This window comes from Symsagittifera roscoffensis, chromosome 4 (assembly GCF_963678635.1).
Source record: "Symsagittifera roscoffensis chromosome 4, txSymRosc1.1, whole genome shotgun sequence".
NCBI lineage: Eukaryota > Metazoa > Xenacoelomorpha > Acoela > Convolutidae > Symsagittifera > Symsagittifera roscoffensis.
In genome coordinates this window covers 75,577,238-75,597,094 of record NC_087065.1, presented here as the reverse complement: position 1 = coordinate 75,597,094, position 19,857 = coordinate 75,577,238, and the positions used below count along the sequence as shown (strand labels likewise).

General features: G+C 35.3%; 1 protein-coding gene across 1 annotated transcript in view; it reads right to left on the bottom strand.

The window, feature by feature from the left end:
• The window catches only part of LOC134843531 (uncharacterized), a 52,002-nt gene that overhangs the window by 11,885 nt on the left and 20,260 nt on the right, over positions 1 to 19,857 (bottom strand). The window contains exons 2-8 of the mRNA XM_063859637.1: positions 14,678 to 15,010; positions 13,953 to 14,091; positions 9,286 to 9,778; positions 9,000 to 9,074; positions 4,897 to 5,115; positions 1,463 to 1,654; positions 122 to 391 (exon numbers count right to left, since the gene is read on the bottom strand). Of these exons, the coding sequence (XP_063715707.1) occupies positions 122 to 391; positions 1,463 to 1,654; positions 4,897 to 5,115; positions 9,000 to 9,074; positions 9,286 to 9,778; positions 13,953 to 14,091; positions 14,678 to 15,010 (1,721 nt within the window). The remainder of the gene's footprint in view (positions 1 to 121; positions 392 to 1,462; positions 1,655 to 4,896; positions 5,116 to 8,999; positions 9,075 to 9,285; positions 9,779 to 13,952; positions 14,092 to 14,677; positions 15,011 to 19,857) is intronic.

Sequence of the window (19,857 nt, the reverse complement as noted above, 5' to 3'; positions counted from 1 at the left end):
TAAACGTTTTTTATATATAAATTTTCTTTATTTCACGTTTTTTTTGCATAGAGACAATTGCCGTTTTCCTTACTTTTTTCCTTAGTAAAAAAAAAACAAGTGTTTGAAAGCTAAAGCTAACCTTAATCGTATGTGCGTTTATCTTCCATGGTGCGTGGGCTAAAAGCGCGTTTAGGTTGACCAGAGCCTTCACATCTAGGAGCATATTTCTCTGGCGCTGTTTAGACATGGCAGCGGCAGACGAATCCTCCCCCCGCATGGTGGTGGCAGTGCTAGATGAGGCGGCAGACGAGGAAGGGGGAGAGAAGCCGAACTGGGCGAAGGGGTCGTCTTCTGGAAGTAATTCGAGCACCGAGCGGATCAAGTAAGAGCAGTCAAATCGAGCAGCAGCCTAGAAAAACGAGAAAAGTGACAAGAAATAAACAACTCCGGACTATTTTAAAAAGATTTTATCAATCTGAAAACTGCTCTTGCCTTCCTAAGTCGGTAATTATTTTGAAGATACAATTATTTGAAAGTGACAATTATTTGACACTAGACTTAGGACCAAAATAACTGTAGAACTGATGGCTAACTGAGACCCAAGCATACTGCTTTTGAGGATGACTTTCGTGATTAGGGGCTTATTCACAAGGCAGACCCAATGAAGAGGAACGAATAGCATCTCAACCAACTGATATCATTTAGGCTGTCCAAATTAACCTAATACACCACTTTATAATATTTTGATATTTATATTTTCGGCTGACTGACCTAAATTTTTTAAAAGCGCCCTGGGCGCCAATATATACTAATTTTGAGCGGGGAGCGCGCACCAAAAAACGCAATTTTTTGGTCAGAATTTTCCAAAAAGAGCCTTTTTGTCCAGTTTTGTTTTCGAAATTTGCTCAAGCGCGCAAAAATTTTTGTTGAAATAGGGTCTTTATACTGATTTGGGAGAGCTCAAACAATTAATTTGGCAGACCTAAAAAAAGGTCGACTAAATATTCAAGAGAATTTAATGCGCTCTTTTTTGATGCAAAAAAATGATAATGTACATTTTTCCTCTTCTATAAAATCTCGAATACACAGAATGAAATATCTAACTAGCAGGTTGAAAAGTAGACAACAGTCCCGTTGTTTAATCCCTCCACGTCTCGTTTCATGAAGTAGGGTAATTTTTTAAAATCTGATATTTTTGGTGAAATTAGTTACTTCTAAATGATTTGGAGAAATGACAAAATTCAAGGTTAATGATTGGTTTGAGATTTTCCATCTTTGGTTCTAGACACAGAAAAGCGACTTCGAGGCGCAAAAAGAGCTCCGCCTGATAAAGTAGCTCTGTGTCTGGTGCAATAAGAGAAGCGGACTATACTAAGACAGGCTGGAAATCGTTTAATAGATTGTCTGCGAATCGAAAAACCGTAATAATTATTACTATTTAGGTATTGAGAGTAGACATCATCTGAGAAGAAACTCTAACCATTAAAGTGAGGTAGGATACCAGAGTAGGGTCGAAGTTAGAGGGCGAGATGTGAGGATGAGAATGCAGACTGTGCTCGAATGAGAGGAACTCCTTCATGTACTGAGGATGGTAGGCCAACAGAAAGTGCACATTCGGAACACGCAGACCGTGCAGTCGGAAAGTTCCCACGTAAAGTCTGTACTTCTCCACCTATTAAACAGCAAAATAAGTGTACCCAGTTGCTGTGCAAAAAGCAGAAGAATCATCCGATCGACAATAGTAACTTTTAAATAAGTCAAACTACAATTATTCCTTATTTGCCTTCTTTTTTTTGTGTGTGTGGAGACGGAACAAGAGTTAAGCTTAAGAAGCTTATAAACAAAAATAAGAAAAACAATAAGAAACAATGGCAACTTCTTCAGCCATATATTTGCATAGCGAAAACAAACAGCAAAAACAAAGATAGTTTTTTCCATTTCTAATACATCCCATACTTTTTGCAGCTTGAACTTTTGATTTTTGATCTTTATGAAGCGCTTTGTTTAGCTTTAAAAATAATTCCTCTAGATTCTCACAAATAAAACAAATTAGTTTTTATAGCTTAACTAGCGGCCAGCTAAAACTGGAGGTACCTAATTGATTTTTCTTATGAGAACGCTATACTGATGCAGAAGGTAATGAGTAATTTTCAAAATGCCAAAAATTATGAGGTACGCACACAATGCATTCTGATACTCTTATATACCCAAAAGGGGATAAACTTGCAGGTCAAATTGGAGAATCAGATTTTATAGTCTCAAATGAAAATCTCCCAACCCGGGTCACCAACACTTGTTCAAGCTCACCAGACAATTACACTTGCTTATATCTGGCAATGAGGGCAAATTGGAGCACTGAAGTAGCAATTGGCTCAAATCAAGTCCCTAACAACATAAAACTCACATGCGAAATCGAATTTTTTTAAACAGAGAAACGCACTTAAATTAATTTCAGGAAAGCAGACTGGTTGAAATTGTGAGGAAACAGAATTTTTTCTTAAAGCGCAAGTCGCACGCAAAGTTCTCAAGATTAAAAATGTGACAGATATATCATAAGAAAAACACTTCACGAAATATCCCAAAGGTCAGAACACCTGAAATAACAAGTAGGTGCTTCACTTGGCAAGGTATTTTTTACGTGCTTTATTTATTCAAACAAACATAGCCAAAAAATGGTTGGAAAAAATAACAGTGAAAAAAACTCTGATTGAAAAGTTCGGAACTGGGTCGGAGTGTTTCAAGTTCAATACAATTTAACAACCCTTGAGACGCGATTTTCATATCCATAATTTCAAAAAAATATATATTATCTTAAAGCTCTTTGATTTGCAAGAATTCTTTAAATTTTGCTCTTATCCCAGTAAAAGAAAACTGGATGAAAGATAATTATCAAAAGATACTTTAACAAAGGAAGTGAACTGAATTTTAAAAAAGGCAAAAGACTCAAAGACTGAGTAGTAATAATAGCTCAGATGACGTTAAAAGTATAGTATTTACAAACTGAAATATCAGTCTCGCACTACGTGTCATTAGTAAATTCCGTGTAATCTAGTCTGAAACACGTAAGAGGCTTTTCTCAACACAAGAAAACTTTTCGCAAAACTTTTTCAGAATCCAAATCACGACCATTCGGGCTTGTGTTTATGATAGCACATCTGATCTACAACGAGACGCCGTCAAAAAATGGAGTTAAAAACACACCCCGCAACATAGTTCCTTCAAGTCACTTTCAGTGACGAGGTGGGAACAATGACTTTCGGGACGACAAATTTTTTATTAACAGCGCATGAAGGCTCAAAAAATTTCATTTCTTCATTGCATGACTTAAATCGACTCTTTGAATAAGCAGGATGAAATAAGAATTTGATAAAATGGACGAATAGTCAAAAGCATGCAAAAAAACTGTGCGCAAACATAATTGAAAAAAACTTTAAAAAAATAAACCCCATTCCAACTAGAAATATACATGTATATTCCAGACAACAGTAAACAAAGGCATGTAGTTTACATGTAAAATGGGAAGAAGAGCTATACAATTAGGAATGAAAACCAGGCAAGCAGGCGACGAGACTGTATCAATTATTCTCAAGAAATATCAAGAGCACACATACTTCCTGATAATTAGCACTCAATAAATCACTTATGACGCGGATTCGATAAAAAGATACCTCAAAAAAAATACCTCTTAGTGTCGACAAAACTGGTCTGCCTATTTTTCTACTCAGCAGAGATTAGCGTGATCAGATTTAACTTTTTAAAATGGTGTAGGTGACTATTATATTATACTTGCATTTTAATTTCGTTACTCCACTCTATTTACGCATGGAGTAGCTTACTCATAGAGTAATTTCAGATACGGTACACCGTCTGTTCGTCACGCTATCTTATTTTCGGCCGGATAGGTTCGTGCAACTTCTTAGTCTAATACCAATCTTAATCTTACTCTTATATCTCCTAGTCTCAATAGATCTAGTGTATACTGTTCTTTGCGGGTTAGATATCCGGAACTAATTCCAAAGGAGAACAACTGTCTTCTAAGTTATATTTAAATTGTTCTGGTGCTGAAACTACAAGTAGTTTCAGCATTATAAATAATTGTCAGTGTTAGTTATGGATCATGATTGGTTAGTAAGAAATATTTTATAGAGATAGTTTTATCAAGAATATAATTGATTATAAATACTAGTTTTAAACTGGTTCCACTATCGAAAAAAACGGTTCAGCATTAAAATAAAAGGTCATTGAAAGTTTACTTAGGACGGAACACTGCTTCTTTCACAGCATCGTTGTACCCTTATTGATGCAAGGATCTTGTTTATGAAAAACTACCGCTCAACAACGACAATATATTAATCAATTTCAGAAAAGTATGAGCTTCAAACTTGGGAAAAAACAGCAAATCTGGGTTTTAAAAACACAAAAACAGAGGGACACAAAATTATTATGCCAAAAAACAACAATTTTTATCTGATTTATTAAGAGAAAACTAACTCGAAGTAGGAAAAAAAGAGTTGTGACAAACAAGCGATAGTTATTCACATTTTTAGGGGATCGCTCACCTTCCTACTCAAATATACCATGGGTCACTTCTTCAAAGCTGCCTACACAGCAAACAAGATACTTTGAGGACTGATTTCAATTTGACGAGTCTCTTCTGATTTTTTTAAGTTTGTTATTAAATGTTTGAGATTAAAAAGACATAAATTTCCTATTTAAGATTTTCGCATTGTTTATTCAATTTTTTTGGCAGTATGTCAGCGAAACTCAGTTTTCAACGAAAATTGCACCAAAACTGCTTTTGAAATGACGTCTAAGAAGCATCAACGCCGACACTTAGTCGCAAAAATGTAGCAAAACATCTCCGGTGGAAGATTATTAGAGAAGGCAACTTAGTTATAAAGGTTTCCTTCTAACCTGCAGACTGATCTCGGAAGACGAAGTTGATGAAGACGACGAAGTGGAATCTTCTACTTTTCGAGGGCATGTTTCTTCAGTCCGGCTCTTCTCCTCTGAATCATCTCCCCCTCCATCAACCTCCTCTTTTCTCCTGCTGGCCCTTCTTTTGCGTCTCATTCTGCTAACGTGTTGTCTGTATACTTTTTCAACCACTGCCATTCCATTGTGGCAATCAATCTAAACATTTTAGAAAAATTGCTTTAAAAACGGCTGAAAAACATTAGCCTCATTTTTCTGGTATGTTTTGCTCATAATTTCTCTACACTAAATCTTGACACAGAAGCAAAACTGTGCTTCGCAAACACTCGCGCGAGCACGACAAAAAGAAGCTCTATAAATTGCAATAAGAAAAAGTAGAGATAAAACTGGGATTAGTAAAAATTCGGCAACGTGTCGGATTCGATCTGTGACCTACATATTATGAGTCTCACACACTTACCACTCAGCCAAGGACGCTGAACATCACAAACACTACCCACAAAAAAGCAGAGAGCAGATGCTATGAAATCTCCCATGCTAAAGATCGTGATTACAGTAAAAATGTCACCAAATAAGTGAACACTTTTAATGAACACTCTTACTTGCGAGTTTGATTAGAAACAAGAAGGTTCGTACTGATACACAAACGCTCGCAAACTCAAAGCTTGTGTAAAAAAATTTGATTTATCTGGTCAAAAAAGCTGCCGAAATCTCACAATTCTAACACTTGTTCTGTTGTTTATGAAAAAGCAACAATAAGCTTGAAAACAGAAGCAAAGCGGCGGTTCGCAATACTTGCGATTAAAAAACAATATAGTAAAAAAGCATTTTGATATAGAGTAAATGCGTTACAATTATAAATAGTTTGATGCAACAAAACAAAAAAAAATCAAAAGTTTGAGCAAAGCAAAATAGGAAAAACGCAAACCAATTCATAAATGTGAAATATAATGCAAAATAAACCCCTTTGATTACCGCATTCTATTTAGCAATCCACATACCGCCTTTGACACTTTGATATTTAATTGATACAATAAATGAGATTTAAAACTCTCAGATGACAGGATGCTTTCTTTCAGCAAAAGTTAAGCCCTACAAAAATGCATAAAACATTCAAAAATAGTAAGTACCGTCACTTAAGGTGTTTTTCGAAATTACTGATCATGGTAAAAACCATAGAATGAATCGACAACTCGCCTCAAAATTCAATCGCAAAGGTGAAGCGGAGCTTCGCAACTTTTGCGAAACAACACAAACATAGCATGTCAAACCAGTCGAAAAAAAATGAGACGAAAACCGCGCGCTGAAAAAATTACATTCACTAAAAAACAAGGCCCGAAAATTTCATGTTTGTCACGAATTGTCTTGAAATTGTCATTAAGAAATGAAATGAACTAAAAAAGAAAACATAGCCAACAGAGAGTTGAAAACGAGTCAAGGAACCCATGTAAACAGAAAAAAATACTGACTTGTTTTTTTTTGAAAAAGTATCAACTTTCAAATTTCGAAGAAAAAATAGATGCACTTAAAGGATTTTGAATTTCTAGAACACCTCTTGATAAACTTAATCCAATCTGAGAAAACTGGATCAATAAGTAAATTTTAAAATAGCTGGGAAATCTGAAAATTAAATTCAACTTTCGAAACTAGAAGTCGATCATGTTTTTCGTGAAATTTACTCTTTTGCAGTTTGACAGAGGAGTTTGGCTTCCGTTTGACAAAGGAAATTAGCAGAACTAATAAGAAACCAAAAAATCAAACCAAGAAAAACTTTATTTGAGCGTGAATTTCAAAAGAAATCATCACGACCTATATAAGAGTCTGAGCTACGTTCATTGAATCTTAATCAGAAACCTTTTGAGCAAAATAAATTTTAAAAAAATAACAAAAAAATGAATTTATAACATAGGCGCTACGCGCAATACACCGAAGGCATAGAAACTGAAGCAAAAACCAAACAACTTGAACAACTAATAATTGAAGAATAACAGTTCTAGAACAAAAAATCGTACTAATACATGTATACACCAAAATTTTGCTATATCGAGAAAGAGCCTGAAATAACAGTTCTAGAACTAAAAATCGTACTAACACATGTATGGGTTAAATTTTTGATATATCAACGAAGATCATAAAATAACACTTCTAGAACTAAAAATCGTACTAACACATGTATACACCAAAATTTTACTATATTGACAAAGGGCCTGAAATAACAGTTCGTGAGCTAAAAATCGTATATATAAAAAAAATAAATCAATACATAAATAAATAAATACATACATAAATAAATAAATAAATAAACGCAAAACTGAAATGTACAAATAATTAAATTAACATGAAAAAATATATATCTCATGAACAAATAACCAAACAAACAGACCCATAATATAAATAAATGAAAGTAAATGAATTAAATAAATACACATACATAAATAATAAAAGCAAAACTAAATGAAAGAAAGAATAATTAAATAAATATAGAAATAAATATCAACAAATAAACAAAACACACCTGATAAATAAATAAGCAATAAAAAAATAAATCAATACATAAATAAATAAATAAATACATAAATGAATACATAAATAAATAAATATATAAATAAATAAAAGCAAAAGTGAAATGTAGAAATAATTAAATAGACATGAAAAAAAATATATGAACAAATAACCAAACAAACAGACCCATAATATGAATAAATGAAAATAAATAAATGAAATAAATACACATACATAAATAATAAAAGCAAAACTAAATGAAAGAAAGAATAATTAAATAAATATAGAAATAAATATCAACAAATAAACAAAACACACCTGATAAATAAATAAGCAATAAAAAAATAAATCAATACATAAATAAATAAATAAATACATAAATAAATACATAAATAAATAAATAAATAAATAAATAAAAGCAAAAGTGAAATGTACAAATAATTAAATAGACATGAAAAAATATATATGAACAAATAACCAAACAAACAGACCCATAATATAAATAAATGAAAATAAATAAATTAAATAAATACACACGCAGAAATAATAAAAGCAAAACTAAATGAAAGAAAGAATAATTAAAAAAATAAACAAAACACGTGATAAAAATAAACAAAAATAAATATGTACATACATAAATTATGAATAAATATAAGCAAACTAAACATAATTAAATAAATAGAAGAACAGATAATTAAATAAATAAAGATGAACAAATAAAGAAACAAACATACGCAATCACGTGACATAGCGCGATATAGTCCAGCCCACATGATAATTGATAACTGTGGACGTTATTTGTCGACACTTGACAACAGACAACATTAAAAAAAAAACCCGTTACACGATACCATAACACCTTGACTAAAGTCTTCGGTGTAATAAATCTGAATTGTTAAATTTACAAGCAAAAAAAATCCAATAGACAGAATTATTCAAACTGCATACATGCTCAAAACATGTCTGTTGAATGATAAATATTAAAAGTGATTCTGCAGCTCTGTGAGACAAGTTGCTTTGTTCAATGAAATAAAATTAGATTTTTTTTTTCATTTTTTCGCCATGTTTTGTTTTATTTATTTTTTTTCAGTAAAGGTAATGGCAATGCAACAATTAGAGGAAATAGCAGCTAAATTAATTTAGAAATTGCAATAAATGGAACTGACAGCTCTGTGTCATGTGTAATCTTCGTGTCCTTTAGTCTGAAAAATGAAAACTTCAGACCAGTTTCTTTCAAAACTGACACACATTTTGGTATTTTTTCACAAATCCAAATCAAGACAGAAAAAGCTTTATTATGAAACATGCTAGCCTTCTTTGAGGTATTCACAACCGGACGGGAAAAATCCTTTGCTAATCTGAAGTTCTTTCCGTCACTAACGCGGTCGGAACACTAACGCGGTTAAAATTTGTTACAGAACTGGCAAGCTACAAGAAAAAAAACATGTCATCAGTTGAAGACTAGCTGCTGAGAAGTCGTCAAAACTAGCAGAAGTACCAAGTTATAAACAAAAACATTTCTAGTAATCGATTAGGAGACTTAGACTTTCGAAACGTAATGAAACAAACTGAGCGCTTACGTCAGACGCTGGAATGTATTTGGTCTTAAGATGATCAACCAACAGAGGCGAGAAGTCCAAAGGCAGCTTTCCACTCTAAAATAACAACTCCAACAAATCGACACGAACACACACAATCAAGCCCAAACAACAAATCAAGCTAGGTAATGAGTCATTACCAAATACATGAATAAATCTGCTCTTGATATTTTGCTTTATCTTTTTTAATTGAAAATGTTCAAAATAAAACTACCATGAATCAAGATAAAAAATAATGGGGTCTGATGATACTCAAATTTGCACATACCTGCTGGAAAGATTGGAGGAAAATAGAAAGCGCTAGTCTGACTGGCGAAAAAGGGCAATTTTCAGCCCAGTGCTGGATCTTAGCCAACAACTGCCACACTCTTAGACCTCCACCGCCTCGTCCTCCACTTGAATCTGAAGACTCCGATTCCCTTTGAATCCTGTGGTCTTCCGTGCCATTTACTGCACCAAAGGTCTCCATATGACCATTACTGGTGCCATCTGATCTTTTTAACTGTAACTGCATTTGAACCTTTGCTCCGTCTCCGGGACGTAACTCTGATTCTCTCGGGGATCCGAATCGTGTTGAGTCTCTTGGATCTGTATCTTGAATGTCTTTGTTCCAGGCTTGGTCACTGATGTTGAACGAAGTGCCGTTATGACTTGGCCGGTTGAGATTCTCGCTGTTATTGTTGAGAAAGTCGTTGAGAAGGGGTTCCAGATTATCCCGCACTATGCTCTCAGCAATCTCCACACTCGCAACTCCGTCCCACCTGAAAAGACACAGACCGGTTACATAGCAGTATTTAGACAACCGCGTATTCAGACACGTCAGTATTTAGACAAATACTGCTTTAACCAATCAGAATCGAGACAAGCAAGAAATTAATAAACAATTATGATTTATTTTGGATTATTTATGTCTTATCTCGATTCTGATTGGTTCATACAGTATTTGTCTAAATACTGACGAGTATGAATACGCGGTTGTCTAAATACAGACCGCACTCCACGCAGACCTTAGGGCTACATCAGAATAGGTGGTTAACATACAAATAGACATTTTGCATGTTATAAACATAATTCTATAGTGAGTATAAATTAATATCCATGTCAAAAAAAACTGCAACTTACTTGAGTATATGAACTAGTCTTTTCCTAACTTTTTAACATTATCTCTCCTACTAGCAGGATTGAAATACAATTTGACAAAACAGGAGACACAGGGTTGAATTTTTGAAAAATGGTCAATGGAACTATTTAAAAGGTCTGGCTCGATCAAAAGTTTTGTTTTTGAGGCTTAATTGCCCAATCAATTATAACTGGTCAGTGAGGTGTTCTTATTGTTCAAAACCGTGAAGAGAAAACATTTGTTCACCTGCTCGTTTGAAGATAAAAAATTGCAATTCCTTGTACTGTGACTGTAACATAAATATAACTTTTAGGCAGAGCTTCGCATCAATTGCTATGCATGAAGAGAAATATTTATTACAACTTATGAAACCATAATGAACTAAATAAATTCGGGGAAAAAATTTAAAAAATACTTTTTCTGAGAGCAAAGAACCAATGAAATAAACGCATTCCTTACACACTATTTATGAGCACATCAACGCCGAAAAAAATTGCTAAAATTAAAAAAACTTTGGAACAAAGAATCTTTGGAAACAACATCCTTAAAACTTGCACGAATTTATTATATCAGGTAAATCTCAAAAATCTCTCCAATTGCGACACTTCCGCCAAAAAATCATACTGAAATGGAAACCTGCAAAAATAACCTGCAAACGGAAAATAAAATCTTTGAAGATTCTTTAATAATCCTTATTGAATTATTGGTCGTTATACCCCAAGAAGCCGATTGCTCTTTTTAAATGGTTCCCTTAGACCTGCAATGGTTTATATTTTGCTGACGGTGTTAAATTTTCATTAAAAATGCGGTGTGGATTAATTGACACATTAAAAACACTTTTTGTTTCATAATATCAATGGAAACACCGTATAGTTGTTGTCTAAATATAGCCGCCACTTGCTGGAAAGTAGCAGAGACTAATTGAAAAGTTTTTCCAGTTTCTAACCCCCTCGTAAAATTACTAAATAAAACTGTGCAAAAATTGTTCACGCCGCGTTTTGCATGCAAGAATTTGTTAACCTGTTCACGTTGACAGGAAATTTTACTCAAAGAACGGAATGAAACTCTAATTGCTATTGAAGAATGCTTTGTAAAATCAATTCAAAACGAGGCTATTATTAAGGGATGATTTTAAAAATAGGGGGGGTGGGGTTTGAACGCCGCTTTCCTCAGGGATTCGACCTCCTGCCGACCCAAAGGGTCCCCCTTTGGTACTTTTTAAGAAATCCATTTTTTGCCAACATATTCTAACTTTGAGGGGGGAGCACGCGCTGAAAAAACGCAATTTTTTGGTCAAAGTTTTCCAAAAAGTGCCTAAAAACGCCTTTTTGGGACTTTTTTCAAAATTTTGCCTGCGGCGCTGAAAATTTGGCCAATACAGGGACTAAACTGTGCTTAGGGAGAGCTCGAGAAAATGAATTCGGTCGACCTAAAAAAATAAAAGGTCGACAAAATTTTCGAAAATTTTTTGAAAATCCGCCCCCCCCCCTCGAGAAAACCCTAGATCCGCCCCTGCGCATATGTTTCCATCTATTCTCCAACACACTTTCCAATAAAAAAAATTGCCAAAAGCACAGGCGAAGAAATCATTTACCGAAAAGGGAATTTGCTGAGCAATTTCAAGTTTTGTAGTCAGATAAAATCATAAGATGAAATCATTTATACACAGAGGCGAAGCTGAGCTTCGCACCACTTGCGATTGAACACGCACATAAAAAACATAAATCGAAAAAATGGAAAACGTTGAAAAAAAATATTTCTACCAAAAACCAACGTTTCGTATGTCTCGATAGCATTTCATTCTAGGCTAACATGTCAGAAATTTAGTATTAATTTAGCAACGGAACAAAACTCACGAAGAGGAAACAAAGCCGAAAATCTTTGAGAGGACACAAGTTCAGCTGAAAAATATGATTTCATAAACTACAATGAACAACACTTGAAAACAGATCAACGCCTGAAAACCGATCAAAATTAGCTAGACGTTAAAAAAAATCATGAAAAAATTTTCATTAGCGATCAAGAAAACAGAAAAAAATTTCACTTGTTTTTAATTTTGTTGAAACTACTCAAAATCGGAGAAACTCAATAAATGCATTAGAAAACTTAGACAGCAACTCAACTTGACATAGCAAAACGAAGAACTCGTCTAGCAATTTTGATTTAAAATGTCAAAAATTTTCAATATAATAATTTCTGATTTGCTGGCAAATCAGGCTTGTTTGGTTTTCTTTAATTTTAGAGTTTATATTTCTTACTTATATTAAAAAAGGGTCTGGTAAATTAATTTAGATTATTCCAAGACATATGGTAACACTTCAACCATTCTTACAAAAACAAGAAGTAATTGAAAACAATCATTCGGAAAATAATCCGACGGATCTAAAACCGACTCTCAAGTGCCGAAAATAAACCAAAAAATTTCGGCACAAAATACTATTAAAGAAACTCATAAAAGGCACACCAGTCCCATGCCTAACATGAACCCACTACATTTACCTCTCCAGTAAAACACGTGTAACAATTTTAGGTCCGAAATCTGTGCCTAAAATTATTTAAGGGAAAAAGTCAAGTACCCGATTGCAATACTTGCTTATCGCAAGAGTAATCATAACAATACTTAAATTACTTTATTGTGAATACGAAACTGAAAAGCAAAAACAAAAATAAAAAAACACGATAAAAAATCAAAAAGGATTACAGGAATAAACCATACCTAATTTCAATTTCATTATAGATTGCCTAAAGCAGACAAGAACAGGAATGAGCCAGATTTATTTTCAATTTCATTGTGATAACAAAAACAGCTGGCCTGACTCAAAACCCTGCCCTTCGCTGTTCCAAGCAAGTTCAATACCTAGCAATAAAATTACAATCAATAAAAAATCAAGTTTGGATTCGAGATTAAAAAGAAACGATTCTTTTATTTGGCAACAAAGCCGGCAGACAAATATTAGGCCAACAATTTTGTTTGAAATAGAAATTTTTCGTTTGGAAAAAAAACAGATCTTTATCAGACTCGAACCCAAGAACTTTGACGTGCCATGCGTTATCATGACCTCCAAGCTAAGTGCGCAGGATACAAAAGAAAATTGAAATCATTATGGAACTAAGTTCCAACAAGAGTCCAGATGAGCCCTGTGAACAAAACTATTTACGGGAAAAAGTCTAGTAAACGATTGAAATACGCTTGCTTATCGCAAGGGCAATAAACGCAATTGAAAACAAACAAAAAAAATGAAAACTACGTGGTTTAAATGAAGACAAAGTTGCTAACAATGACAAAAATAAAAAGTCTAGGAAAGCATGAACACTGAATCATTTCAAACCCACTCCTTCATTTTAACCATTTGTTTTCAGCTCACTCTTATTCGAGCTTCGATATTTGACTCAATTAATCAACGATTCGCATTTTTTTGCACGCAAGCTAAAACAGGACATTTAAAGTAAAATGGTTTCCAAGGATCTTGTTAACTATTTCCTCCCTTATGGTACCTAGTAACGAATTGGCCTTTAATAAAAACACAGGCTATATTTAATTTTCATCCAAACCTTGAAACGAATTGGCCTCCAAATTGCAATAGGAGAGAAAATAGTTAACAAGATCAGTTTCCAAAAATAAACAAGCTTACTGGGATTCGAACCAACGATCACATCTCAATAACTCCTTCCGTTTTTTGTCGTTGAAATAATAGTTGTTAAAGTAAGTACCAAAAGATAATTTCTTTTAGAAATCGTATCACACAATGCGCATGCTGCGTAGCAATTATGCTCATGTAATTCTGGCATAATTGCCTGACATGTATTTTTCTGACCTGTAGTTTTTCTCTTTCTCTTCCTGGTCACCACCATCATAGTCCTCTTCTGTGTCGTCTCTCATCTCAATTGTTGTTGCACCATAATCATCACAATCCATTTCTGATGCGGAACTGTGTACTTCGCTACTACCAGTTTCTGCAACAAAACACGAAAGTAACTTGGAAAAAACTGGTTACATGTCAGTATTTAGACAACCGCGTATTCAGACTGGTCAGTATTTAGACAAATACTGTTTCAACCAATCAGAATCGAGACAAAGAAGAAATTAATAAATAATTATTATTTATTTCAGATTATTTATGTCTTTTCTCGATTTTGATTGGTTCATACAGTATTTGTCTAAATACTGACGAGTATGAATACGCGGCTGTCTAAATACTGGCTGCACTCCGAAAAAACTATACTATACTAATCATGATAGAAGTATACTAATCAATGTCAATTATGCGTATTCTTTTCTTTCTCATTTGATTCAATGCTCTTTAATTAGATAAGCTTATGATCCCGATCTTGAAGTATCAACTTCTCAAAATAGTGAATAATTTTGATTTTTAGAAGAAAGAAATAATTAAATAAACATTTTCCGCCCCACGCTTAGTTTGAATTTGTATTAAGAGTAAAATACTCATTTATGATTGGCTGAATATTCAGAAACAACCCGCTCTTAAACCGTTTCTTGGCGAGGATATTAACTTGGTGCAAAAAAATACATTTTCATTACCCCCTTGCGACGAATAGCACAGGGGTACATCGTCTGGATCTCTGCCTCCCCCCACATTTTTAACACTGATTCGACCTGCTGTCAAGTGGGGGTGTGATAACAACCGGCACAGTACATGTTCGATCTGAACCACTAGACAGTCCAGTCTTTTCTCACATTCGAGTAGTATGACGTCACTTGTTACATCATCAATTGCCTCATTGGCATCTGGTGCGTTGGGGTTGTTGTCTCTACCGCCTAGATTGTTCAAATGCCATTGCTTCCGACTTGCTCCTATTCCCACTACATTGTTGTTATTGTTGTTGTGTGGCTGGCCATCTTTGCCCATCACACCTGAAATGTTCACAAAAGTGATTAATCTGCGCAGTTTTCCAGAAAATGTATCCTCAAAATCTTTTTAAGTCTACAAAATTGTTGGGATGTGATGTAGACCTGAACTCATTGGTGCCTTCCATTAGCAAATAGAAGGCGCAAAAAATGGAGGTCCACTGTTATTCTTTCTCGTTGCTTGAGGGTGAGTCGACCTCTTCCACTCAGACAATAGCCGAAAAATGCAATTAGGGGACAATCTCCAGCGGACCCACTCGGCCGCGTGTTTTACCCGAGGCCGAATGGGTAAGACGCGCGGCCTTTAACACAAAGGCCGTGGGTTCGAATCACGCTTCGGTCAAGGTTCGAGGGGTTCTAGTGTAATCCGCCCCTTCAAGGTAGGACTGACTGTGGCAAATGGATTGCATCTTTCTCCCCCATGGAAAAAGGCAGAGCTAGACAGGGGGGCTAATGAAACAAAAAAACAGTCTCGATTCGCCGTAGTGCACTGAATAGCTCGTATGCTGCTAGTTTGCGTAGTAAATTAAATGTCATAGCCTGTCATACCGAAACGCATGAGATAGCACCCAGCAAAGACTTGAAAAGATATTGAAATCAATTCGCTTAAGCTTTTTTTAAAACTAATTATTTGACTTATTGTATGAACTGCGTAAATGAGCCATAGTAGACGGTTTCTGTGCAAGTAGCATAGAACATTTTGACCACAATAATAAAAACAAAAAACAAAATTTTCAAACAGTCGTATTGCATTCATGGTGTGACGAGAGGATTTAAACGGAGGCCTACAACTTCGACAGTAATAGCAAATGGCGCATGTTCGAATCCAGATTTTTTCAGATTACTAGAAGAAAACTAATCTTTTATGGCTTGAAAACAAGTTTATCGCCCCATATTATCAGCCCCATATTAAGGTTTTTTGGAAATTTTTTAAAATGGTATTTTAAAACGGTTTTCTCAGCACCGAAGAAATTTCAAAACCTATTTTCTCAAAACGGTTTTTCTCAACACTGAAGACGTTTTTGGAAATTTTTTACACAGATGCGCTTCGCACATACGAACGAGAACACGACAAAAAGCAGCTCTATAAAATTCAATGAGAACATTAGAAATAAGCCTCGTAAAAAATTCAGTTACGTCTCGGATTAGAACCTGCGACCTACATATAATGAGTCTCACACACTAACCACTCAGCCCACGGACGCTTACTTAATCACAATCACTAGCCACAAATAAAGCAGATAACACATACTATGCAATTTCCAATCCTACATTAAAATTTCCATATTAATGAACTCTTTTATTTGCTAGTTAGTTTCGAAAAAAGAAGGCTCGTACTAATACACTAACGCTCGTAAGCTTGCTAGTGTAAAAACGGTTTTAAAAACTTTTTATTCGGCACTGAAGAAATTTTAAAACGGGTTTTCTCAAATTGGTTTTTCTCAACACTGAGGACGTTTTTTGGATTTTCAAAAACGAATTTTTACCCAATTCAGAAAATTTCAAAAAGTTTTTCTCTTTACTGTGAATTTCATGAATAAATTTTTCATTTCATTGGAGGTATTTAAGATTGTAATTCTTGTTTTTATCGATTAACCTGTATAGTTAAAATTCAGTCTGTTCTTCTGCTCTAAGATTCGCTCTGCTTTCATTTATTAGGATGCAGACTAATTATGCCAGGAAAAATATATTAACTTTTCATAAAAACGTTGTAAAACCACTCATTACTCCATAAAAATGATGTTCATGAGAGGTGGGGTGGGGAGGAAAAAGAGTTATTGAGACGGGGAACTTTGCACTCACTGATTTTTCTAAATTGGCTTCGAAAGCCGGAACAAAGCAATTAATTATTCATAGCAATGACTTCCAAGCGGAACTAATTCAACGCGCGCACGAATTCTCCTTAAATTGCTTGCAAAAGAGGAACAATTTACAGAGAGGAATTAACAGGTAACAAGTGGAGAAAGCTAATTGAAATCGTCGACAACTCAACTCTATAGAGAAAAGAAAACAGAGAAGCGAAGCTTCGCTTAACTTGCAATACAATCGGGAAAAAAATCTAAAAAAACTCGAAGCTGCTGAAAAAACTCAACCTATCAAAACGAATGAAGCTAGTTTCAAAAAAACATGTCAGACAAGAACGTGAAATTAGCATAGGAACACATAGCATGCGGCAAAAAGCCGAATGTTTTTGAGCAGAATAATATAGAGCGAAATCATTTAGGCGTAAAGAAGTTTTTAGGCTAAACATACGAAAAAAAAAGAAATCAAGGTTTGAAGTTAACCAAAACACTAAAAGCAACTACAAAGTAAACTGCTTCCAGCAAGAAAAAACAATTCTACTATGTGGCAACTGAGCCGACAAAACAAAAGCAGACAAGTAATAGTCCGAATTATATCACAAAAAAAGCGCTTTTTTCATGAAATTAATGTATATTCTAGAGCAAACGCCATCTCTCATGAAGCAATTAATTTTAAGCTGTCCACAAGATTTCCAAAAGCAATTAATTTCAAATTGTCCACAAGCAATTAATTTCGAACTGTCCCAAGGAAAATGTGAAATTGTCCACAGGATTTCAAATGATGAGAATAGCCATCCAACAGTTCAAAATGCAAATAAATCCAGGCACCAGAAGTAACTGAATTGCATAAGTTTCAATATTTAATGATTGCGAACAAATTTCATCATATTAGAACTCTCTCACCTTCAAAACTGGCCAGTTTCAATAGTTTTGCAATTTGAGAAAATTTGGTTAACTGCAGAATTGGTGATTCTACTGTATTACATGCTATAGTAACCTAAGCGTAAGATTGATTCGTCACTAAGTTAAGTAGTATAACAAACAAAGGGTCGAGCTCAAAATAGTTCAAGTTTGGAAGATATCGTCCCTACTATGCCAGAAAATAGACTTTGACAAAATCGGCGAACCCCCCTCCCCCCTCCCAAAAAAAACTGGAACTAAGAAAGCTAATGTTATGAAATTCAGAGGAGCGATACTAGAGATGATCTGACCCAGACTTATGAAAAAACGGGAGCCCTCAGACCTTTGGGGGGGGGCAAGTGATAACTGTCGCAGGAAGTGTAAAGGGCCTTATCAGAACTCGAAAACTAGCGGCGGTACTGGGCTCAAAATTTAGTATGTTGTAGGCCTAGATGGGGGAAGCTTAAGTTTGGAACCCCAGACACCAAGGACCGCCACTTCCGGTTTTATGCATTAAGTAAACAAACCAACCCACCCCAAACTTCTGGAAGTCGTTTCTCGGCATCTAATGATCACAAGGAACTGAAACTTGGAGGGATGATAGGTAATGGCAAGATACATCTTGTATTATAATTTGAACCAAATCCGGCGGTTGGACCGGAAGCTATTAGCACTTGAAAAAAACACCCCCTTAGACCGGAAATAAGCAACTAACGCAAAATATTGAACGGTGGCACAAGGATTTTATTGCAGCAATCGACACAAGATACGAACCCTGAAAAAAGCCACCTAGTGAGTGAAAACCAGTGACTCCTTCCGGTGTTAATAGCCTTTTTCCGGAAAAACTGATAATGGACCTTAGAAATGGGGTAACTTGTGAAATATTAATGGGATATAGATAGAACTTGGGAGGTAGGACCCCATGGGATTCTGCAACCAAATATGGAAGTTTGACCCTGGTTGACCCCTGGGTGACCTCAAGTTGACCTTTCGGCGTCTTGATCCCAAAAGTGCATACAAAACCCTGATATTGACACCGGAAAGTTGCGTATTATCAGCCCAACCTCTGAAATAAGAATGTATCACCCTTCTAAAAGATGAGAGGAAAACTCATATATTGGGAAATAGAGCAGAAGCTGATAGAGATATAGTTTTATAATGCAACTTTGAGGTAGAGTAATTCAAAGTGGACTTGGTAAACATTGGAGTCAGTTTAGCTTGGCGAATGATTAGTCGATCCCAAACCTGTTTTTGAAAACTTGTCACTCAGCTCATTGGTGCTTGTTCATTATCTAATTGCGATCCCACCTCAATATTGCTGAACATTGCGTTACTGTGAACATTAGCTGCTTTTAGGAGAGTTTGGGTTCTTCTGTGAGGAGTTAGTTTATTAGCATTCAAGTCCCTTTAGTTAGTATTTCTGTAACAAATAGTGCTTACTAGTCGAATCTGATTGTTCATCATGGGACTGACTGATGAGTTCGCGACTTTGTTCAGAGAAATATAACTCGGAATTTAGGTAGGGTTATTATAAGATGAGGCAGCAGATAGGCTTAATCTAACTTGGTAGAAAGACGGTAAGTTGAACTTTGTCAATAGCATTATCCGTGAGAAAAATGGACTAGAAGGGAAGACTGTAGAATTGGTGATTCTACCGTATTACATGCTATAGTCACCTGAGCGTAAGATTGATTCGTCATTAAGTCAAATAGTACAACAAACAAAAGGTCGAGCTCAAAATACTTCAAGTTTGGCAGATATAGTCCCTCCTATGCCAGAAATTAGACTTTGACAAAATCGGCGAACCCCCACCCCCCCCCCCCCCCCAAAAAAAAAACTGGAACTAAGAAAGCTAATGTTATGAAATTCAGACGAGCGATACTAGAGATGATTTGACCAGGGCTTATGAAAAACGGGAGCCCTCAGACCTTTGGGGGGGGGGGGCAAGTGATAACGGTCCCCGGAAGTGTAAAGGGCCTTTATCAGAACTCGGAAACTAGCGGCGGTACTGGGCTCAAAAACTAGTATGTTGTGAGCCTAGTTGAGGGAAGCTTAAGTTTGGAACCCCAGACACCAAGGACCCCCACTTCCGGTTTTATGCATTAAGTAAACAATCCAACCCACCCCTAACTTCTGGAAGTCGTTTCTCGG